The 9,491-nt window shown below is 39.8% G+C and overlaps 1 protein-coding gene across 1 annotated transcript; it reads left to right on the forward strand.

Moving 5' to 3' along the window:
- The first annotated feature begins 466 nt into the window (after positions 1 to 466).
- On the forward strand, positions 467 to 1,975 carry LOC9644784 (probable fucosyltransferase 7). The gene has a single exon (XM_002984518.1). It carries the CDS (start codon positions 467 to 469, stop codon positions 1,973 to 1,975), a length of 1,509 nt encoding a protein of 502 aa, XP_002984564.1.
- The last annotated feature ends 7,516 nt before the right edge of the window (positions 1,976 to 9,491 follow it).

Consider the following 9,491-nt stretch of genomic DNA (forward strand, 5'->3'; position numbering starts at 1 on the left):
GCCAAGTCAGCTACATTAGAGTTTAGGGTTTAAGATAGTTTTAACGAAAGTTCCCATCTTTCTCCCCTTGTTTCAAAAGAACATCCGGAACACTATAGCCTCCAACTACAAAGCAGTCCCAAGTTCGGTTCCGCGCTCCAAATTGCCTTGGCGATTAAAAGGAGTGAGGGTCCCTCTGGGTTCGAACCTGGGACCGACTCTACAAGAGTATCTGAACGCAATAATCTTAGTTTGGTTAAGCCTTAACCCCTGAAGAAGTATGGAGATGCCGGGTATCGATCCCAGTGCCTCTCGCATGCTAAGCGAGCGCTCTACCATCTGATCTACATGCCCTTTTCCAAGGGTAAAAAAAGCAAGAAGCTCGTGACAATTCTTCTGACGAAGCATCCAATGAAATATAACTTCGATTGTAGTGTTCCATGGAATTTGATAGATGAAGCAAGCTACCAGGTAGAAACTTCACCCAATGCCGAGAGTTTCAGAGGCGGCAACCATCGTCCTCTTCCTCTTTTTCCTGGCAGTAGTTTGGTTCCAGCACGAGAAGATTAAGTTTTTCATCTCCAGGAACGAAAGAAGCAACCACAGTGCCGCGAGCGACGCAAGTTGTTCTCGAGCAAACTTCTATAATCTGCTGCCTGCACGAGAAGACCATGGTAAGTGCAAGAGCCGGTTTGAGCAGCATCGCTACGGTAAGAGAGACTGGGAATACGTACCATCGGAGTATCTCATTGACAGGCTTCGTACTTACGAGGAGTTCCATGCTCGCTGCACGAGAGGTAATCGCCAGACCTGGTTTAACTCGAGCACGGCCACGGAGAACAGTGATTGCAAGTTCATCCTCTGGCTGGGTAACAGCGGCCTCGGGAACAAGATGGTGTCGATCGCTGCGACTTTTCTCTACGCCTTGCTTTCCCGTCGAGTTTTGTTGATCGATCCGGCCGAAGACATGGAGGCGCTCTTCTGCGAGCCGTTTCCTCGGAGTTCCTGGTTTGCTCCCCGGGACGTTCCACTCGAGTTCCTCAGGAGTGACGAGTTTAGGATCAGCTTTGATAAGTGTCACCCTGGTACTGCGAAGTTTTCGCGGCACGCATACATCGAGATTATGAACGGTTACGACAGTATCGGTGACAAGTTCTTCTGTGAGAAACAACAGCAAAACATCAGTGATCAGTTTCCATGGTTGACGATCACCACAAACCTCTACTTCGTCCCAAGCTTATACTATGTTCCAAGTTTTAGAACCGAGCTAGACAAGCTCTTTCCAAGGCAAGAGGCGGCAGTGTTCCAACACTTGGTGAAGTATCTCTTCCATCCCTCAAACGCTGCCTGGGATAGAGCGACGAGATTTTACGATACTTACATGGCTGGCTCGAGCAAGCTTGTCGGTGTCCAAATGAGAGTGTTGCCCAATTTCCAGGATCTATCTCGTAGAGCGCAAAATTTCTCGGATGCAATGGTCCAGTGTCTCCTCCAGAGCAAGCTGCTCCCTGATGTTTCAGTGGCATCGAACTTAAGCGCTTCTGGCAAGATCATAGGTGTTGTTGTGGCATCACTCGACGAGCAGTACTTCGATGGTCTTCGAGAAATTTACGTCAGCTCTCCCACCGTAGATGGTTCCTTGGTCCGAGTTTTCGCTCCAAGTAAGGAGCGATGGCAGCAGACTAATGACCGTAACCACGACGAGAAGGCCCTTGCTGATATGCTTCTTCTCTCATTCTGTGCCGAGCTGGTCACGAGCCCCGGCTCCACGTTTGGATACGCCGCTCAAGGCCTGGGTGGAGTCAAGCCGTGGCTCTTGAATGAGAAAACCTGCTCCAAGTTGGACTCCACAGAGCCTTGCTTCCACGCGAAAGTGTTCTACGGCTGCAATTGTCATTCTTCAAGCGAGGCAAAGTCCGTCCAGAACAATGCCCGGAGTTGTCCAGACGTGCCATGGGGACTTCAGACCTCGCCATCCCAGAAAACTGGTTCATAGGACCTGTGATGTTGCACAAAAATCAGGCAAGAAGGAATAATTTTGGAAGATGAGCTCACCATTTTGCTCGAGATTATCCACCGCAGAGAAGTAAAGAACTTGAAGTGAATAACGTACCATTTCAAATAACCTTAGGTCGGGTTATTCATGATATCTCTTTGGTGTGGCTGGTTTCTTCTCGGAGAGGTTCCACTTTTCGCTGAAATCCTAGATATTTACAGTGAAGGGAAACAGGACAGTGAAATTTGGCAGCGCTCCCTGAAATGTGTTTATCGATAAAAGGGACAATTAATTCATAAAATTTGTTATATATATAGATATATATTCCGCACATCATACTCCTCTTGCACATTGACCATATACCCGCCTGCGATTGGATGGCTATAAGCCTCCACTTCTTCTATCAAAGTAATTGAAGGAAGCATCAAATAACGTGGAAATTGACTACGAGCACTATTCATCACCACTGCTGCTCATGGACGACGAGCTCCACCTCAATCACGGCAATAAGTTTGATAGGATTTTCGGGTCTGCACAAGTGGCTTTCGCTCACAAAGAGATCCTGCCAGCATTGCTCCATAAGGAAGCTATGAAGGTCAAACACGTATGCATCCATGACTGGAAATTTGCAGGTCAAGCATCATGACAATCAGTATCCAAAACTGTTCAGCATTTTGGATTGCATCTCCAATTACCAAATGGCAAAACTAGAGGTGGTAGACAAATGGCATGGTCGGGGCTGGGACACAGGTTGTAGAGCTTACTGAGCTCGGAGGCATTGAATATCCCAGGTGTAAGATAGAAGACCTCAAGTTTCTAGGGTGCTTCAAAGGAAACTCGGGAAATAGTGCTCATAGTGATTATATATAGCGTTTCTTTAACCCTTTTAAGGGTTTTTTCTTGGGAAAATATTCCTTGTATATTCTAAAAAAGAGAATATACTTGTATATACCTTATAAAATATATAATATTTTTAAATAAATTTTAAATTAATAATAATAATAATAATATTTAAAATATTTATAACAAAGTTACTTTTTGCCTTACACATGATAATAGAAGTATGATTTGATCAATTTGAATTTCTCACTTATCTAGCTATATGAAAGGCATGTTATAGATCAAGAGCAATATAACTGCCCTTTTACCTGGCTATAAATATCAATAGCTAATGTGTTGAGACTTTCACCCCTTTGAAAGATCTTGAACTTCTGGCCATCTCTTGGAACAGTTAGATAGCCAAGCTTTTGCCTCTCTAGCAATTCCACTCCCACTACCTAAATTGGTAATCTATTGTTATGCACCAAGTAGAAATGCTCACCCTTAGCTCAATCACAATGTCATGGATTGTGAAGGAGAAAGAATTTACAACCTCTTGCTCATCAATTTATGAGACCATTTTGGTTTAAATCTTAGTCCCTCAAATTATTCAATCTCAATTTTCTAGTTTGAAAAGTGCTAATTTAGTCCTAAATGCAAAAAACAAATGACATGGGGTAGTTGTTTTTAGCTAAAAACTGAAAAGGCAACATTTAAGACTGAATAGTCTTGTCTTATGGTAGTTGTTTTTTAATAAACACCTTCTAAAAAGCATTTTCTGGCTGAATATGTGACATTGCCCACTTTATTATTGAGGCCTTTTGACAAAAAATGGATAATAACTTAATCCATTAGTTAATGTAAGTTTTTTTTAGCAATTCAATCAAGAACTAGTATAAAAAACAATCCATAAGGGTAGGGAAAAAACCCATGAATATGATTGCACCCCGTTTTTCAATTAATTAAAAGTTGTATTCTTGGGTTCAAATAGTATTGGGTAAGATGTGGGAAATCTAAATTCAAGGATTTATATTTGGTATAAGAGGGGTTTTAAGTTTGACTCTATTTGTCATATTAAAATTACATATAGTAGATCCAATTTACTTTTGATTGAGCTCGATCCGAGTGATAGGGTGTCAAAAGAGTGGGGCTCTCAAGAGAGTTGTAGCTTTTAACTTCCATTCACAAGGGCGTAAACTTGCATGATAAATTGTAAGTAACCAAAGAGAATGAGTCGAGAGACAATCTATAAGGGTTTAAATATATAAAGTTTTTCATACATATCACTAATAATAGGGGGATTCAACTCTAGCCCAACTAAAAATCACTTAACTTTTGCTAAGGGATTTATGATTAGCTAGGAATTAGGTAAACTCTTTTAGTTATATCTCAATAAGTGTAATGTGTGTTACATTCCAAGGGTGAGTATTGTTGTATAAAGATTATATAGCTCTTGTATATAGCAGCTACATTCTCATGTGAAGATGAAGAAACCCATAGAAGATGGTTCTCCTAACTATATTAACTGATCCAATTAAAGAAAAAGAGAGAAGTTTTCTGATTTGTATAATTATAAAGATTTTAAATAATATTTATAGAATTAAATTTTCAAATATTTTTAAAATAAAATTTATATTTTCCAATTTATTATTTAGAATAAACTGAATTATTCATTGATGTGGCTACTTGACTGAAAACCCTTAAAGTGGACAGACTCCCTTAAAATCATTACTTCTCTAGCATGTAATATTATGGACTTTGGGATTGTGAAATGCAATTGGAAAATCCTAAGTTCATTAGCTAATGCTCTTTAGAACTTGGTATGTGGCCTTTTTAGCTTGAGACTTAAGCTCTAATATAGTGTTGTGGTGGACAAATACTTCTTTGACTCCTTACTCAACTCCATATTGCAACACTTAACACTAGCCAATGTAGTAGTTATTTAGATAAAGAATAGAGCACACTAAAAGCATCTCTAAGTACACTCTTTATATACTCTATAGTGTCTCATGATATTCTAGTGTCCTGTCCTTTAATGTTCTCTTGGCTGTACCCAACACTCCCCCTCAGCCAAGAAAGCCAAAGCATAAGACACTCCTAGTCAGCCAAGATAGCTATAGTGCAAAACAAAGAATTGTAAAAATATGCTTGGCTACCCACTTCTCCCCCTTAACCAAGTGTTTTCCTCATTCCAAGCATGTTTTTGAGTTTGTGTATGTGCACTTGTCTAGGACCTTAGTGAAAATGTCTACTAGCGGGATGTGGTTGAGAGATATTTGTTGGCAGGTGATGTGATCTCTAATTATATGAAATCTAGCCTCAATGTGTTTTGTGTTGCTGTGAAATATAGGATTGTGAGCAAGTTGCACAGCTGAGGAATTGTCATTGTAGAGTTGAGTTGGTGTAGACTTTTCTACAATTCCTAAGCCTAAAATAATTTCCTGAGCTAGATAGCTTCCTTGGTGGCTGATGCAAGAGCCATGTACTTTGCTTCACACATTGAGGTTGCCACCATTGACTATTTCTTACTTGTCCAACTAATTGCTCCCCCAAGCATTTTAAAACACCAACTAATCAACTCCTTGAGTTTGTTTGAAACCTTTAAGTTTAGTTTAAGGTTTAAACCCTAAACCTAAACCCTAAACCCTAAAGAGTTTCGACTTAAAAACCCATTTGTTAGCCAAAACATTCATACCTTCTTGTTGTGGAACTAGTGTGAATGTGTTGTGTTCCAAGAAAGAGCAAAACTCATAAGTCATGCTTGTTAACCATTATTCAATATTTGAGAGCTTTTTTGTAGGATGCTAGTTCTGCAACAAGCCTGGTTAAATTAGCTTGATAACACTCCAAATAACATTGTGTTAGTTGTCATGGTTAGTTTGATCGATAAGGTAAAATTGGCTCTATCTACTATTGGCAAGGCTCTACTATAACTTTTGGTGCTTCTTGAGGCATTTGTTTAAGAACAGTTTGTTAATTTAGAGGGAATTCATGATGATTATCCTCATATTTTGAATCATTCTCACTATCTGATCTGGCATCTACTCCAAACCTTAGGTCATTGGGAGTCAGCTCCTTATATCCATCTGTGTCAATTGAGATCGCTCCCTTGTTAACTTTATAACCATTCTTTGTATCCTCTTCATATCCCATGAAGATGCAAGAGTAGGCTCAATCATCCATCTTTATTAGTCATTCATCACAAGGATATGTAGCAAAAACTTAGACTTCCAAACACTCAAAGGTGAGAAACATCAAGTTTCTTACCTGTCCATGCCTCAAAAGGAGTCCGATTATACAAGGCTTTTGTTGGTAAGTAGTAGATAAACATGTGAAGTGCTTCTCCTAAAAAATATAAGTAATATTTTTGGCTTTCATCATGGAATAAATTACATCTTTTATTGTCCTTATTTTTCTCTCAACTACTCCATTCTAGCCACATTTATATGCCATTGACTTTTGTTGAGAAATTCCCCTCTTAGCATCAAAATCCCTATTTAGGAACTCTAACCTTCCATCAGTGTGAATAGTTTTGAGCTATTTTCTAATCTTGTGCTCAACTCTAGCCATCCAGGCTTGGAACTTTGACCAAACTTCAGCTTTATTCTTAAGTAGAATCACAAAGACATATCATCATTTGCAATAAGCAAGAAACAACTTGCTCCTCTAATGGTGTTTTTTTGAGCCATCTGTGCAACTTTAAGGTGAACAAGTTCTAAATTTCTATACTTCATTCAGCTCTTATCCTTTTTAAAAATTTCTTTATCATTTTCCTATGGGCACATCCACTACAAAATCCATACACCCATTGGGATTGAAAGCTACTCCATGAACAAGGTTGACAACCTCTTTTAGCCTTTTAGAATTTGGGTGTCCAAATCTTTGATACCATAGCTCCATTATTGAGATGTTCCTAACATGAGCCACCATGCTAGAGACACTTCTATGAAGTAAGACATAAAGACTACCATCTTGTTAGGCAAAAGTCACCAAGTTGGCCATAAAAATGAAGTCAACTATATCTTTACCAAAATTGATAAAGAAGCCCAAATCAGCTAGTTTGCTAATAAAGAGTAAACTCTTTGATAACTTTAGGACCAATAGAACACTATCAATGTTTGTGCCAAGTTAGTGAAAGCTGAGAGATCCCACACCAAAAATCTCAAATGAAATTTCATCAGCTGTTCCCACTTGATTTTTGATGTTATAATTTCTCAGCTTATGAAACTAGGTTGCATTTGGTGACATATGATGAGATGCTCCTAAGTCAGGCCACTAGAAATTGTTCTACACATTCTCCATAGCTTACTAAGTTTACTGAGACTCACATATACCACAATTCAAATTCAGATTCTATTGGCACATCAATAGAGGTACAACTCACCTCAAGCTAAAAGCCCCATATCATTCTCAATCGTATGGCTGCCTCTCTTGCATGATGGATCTTTCCCTACCATGATCAGGGGAATAAAAGTCTCATGGACCATGATAGTGCCTATTTTCAGGAGATCGCTCACGTTCATGGTGCTCCTTTCTCCTTCACTGGGCAGCATCTATTTCTAGACTAGACTTTTAATATGACCATATCCTCCACAATTATAGCACTTCTTGTACCAAACGTTCATGCCTGCACGGGGCCTTTTGAAGTTGGACTTCACCAAATGAGCAACTACTTGATCTCCTCTTGTCTATTGTGGAAGTTAATCCATCAATCTCTTTCTGAGCTTTTAAGATTCCCTTACGATCCCTGATGGCTTTCTCCAACTCCTTAAGCTTTGGATTGTCCTTGAATGCATTACAAATTCCATCATATGCATCTATCAGACCAATAACAATTGTTTCCATAATGTCCTCCTCACTTTGTGGATAGTCGATTGCAGCAAGCTTGTTCACCACGTTTTTCACTCTTGTAAGGAATTGAGAGCCTGTCTCAGATTCAAGCAATCTCATCCTATGAACCTCAGAGAAACTTTTAAGGCAAAAGTCTTCTCAAGAAAAGTATTCTTTAGCTCCTTCCAAGCATGATAAGCTGATGGTGTAGAAGTCACAAATGATTTGTCACCATTGTCCATTCTTTTCAGCATCATGATCTTGGCTTTGGACTCACGCTGCCTGAATTTTTAAAATCTCACTCATACTAATCCAGATCCTCGTCAAAAGCCACTTCATCTAGCCATTGTGGTGTTATAATCTCCCCAAACACAACGTCCTAAACTCCACTACACCCTTGAAAACAAAGCTCCATTTCTGCAAACCAAATGTGTGCATTTTCAACAGAAAGCTTAGCAATCCTCTCATCACTAGTGTTTCCCATTGTTGAAGAAAGCTAAGCACAAGAAACTACACAAAAATAAAGTAAGGACCCACTCCAATACCATATTGAGACAAGAAAAAGAGCACACTAAAAGTATCTCCTCTCCAACTACACTCTTTATATACTCCATGGTGTTTCATGATGTTCCAGTGTCTTGTCCTTTGACGTTCTCTTGGCTATACCCAACAGTAGTGAACAGTTAATGATGAAAGGATTGGAAAATTTCTTGCAAGAGCCATAACAACTCGTATCACTGAGCCTCAAAAACATGGATTCAAGTTCCATAGATGTGTTCACCTCAAGGGTTACACACTTCAGTCTCAACTTGCACAATATGACTAACATTGTTTAAGAGCTTGGAGCAGCTGTTCCAGCTCTTGTCTAGGTCCCAACTCCAATACCTGGCTGTAGAAAGGTCCAATTTGGTGCCATTGAGTGAGCAGCCAAAGGTGGTTGCATTTTTTTATGATAACATCAAATGCTTGTTGGAGGTGTTGGAGCTCACTAGATGGGAATCAGCGGCATACTTGTCAGTAACATATTGCAGCTCAAGTTTTAAGCTAAGAAGGCCACATGCCAGGTTCCAAAAAGCATCAGCTAAGGGATGTAAGATTTTCCAATTGCATTTCACAATCCCGAGGTCCACGATGTTACATGCTCGAGAAGTAATGATCTTAAAGAAATGCTTGCAGATATATGTAATTGTGAGGCTTCTCAGTGACACTAAACTTGTGGGCACTGTTTGAGCAAACTCCTCCTAGTTTCCTTTGAAGCACCCTAGAAACTCGAGCTCTTCTAGCTTGCACCTGGGATATTTCAATGTCTCAATTAACAAGCATATGCTGTCTAATGTTCCCTCATTCGAAGGAGTGGCACATTCCATAACCATGAGCTTAGTAAGTTCTGTAACCTGTGTCCGAGCATGGCCATTCGTCTACCATCTCAAGTTTCAAAGTTTCCAAGCTGTCACGAATGTGACTTTGGGTATCGAAAGTTACCTGTCGACCAGTCCTTACGGACACTCTTACCTTACTGCCATGACGGTAGGAGGTTGGTATTGCTGAACCCTTTATTAGTCCCTCTTGTGCTAGTGGAGTTAACTGGGCATTTCGAGTGTACTTAAACCGGACGAGCATAAGGACGGAATTCTTACGTGTTATTAGCTAAGCATACTTAGCCCGGTAAGGAGTTTCCGTCTCATTATGTCTTGCACTGGCTAGTGACAAGAACCCTCGCATATTGAGATTGGTCCCTCAATATCGCTAGATGATAGCTTACCGTGTCTGCCAAACACCCTCGCTATCATGCCCTTTGTGTTAGTCTCATTTCGGTCCCAAATACTATTTATGGAAAGTGTTTAAATTCACTCATTTGGCATATCTA

Source organism: Selaginella moellendorffii, unplaced genomic scaffold (genome assembly GCF_000143415.4).
Source record: "Selaginella moellendorffii unplaced genomic scaffold, v1.0 SELMOscaffold_63, whole genome shotgun sequence".
Classification (NCBI taxonomy): domain Eukaryota; kingdom Viridiplantae; phylum Streptophyta; class Lycopodiopsida; order Selaginellales; family Selaginellaceae; genus Selaginella; species Selaginella moellendorffii.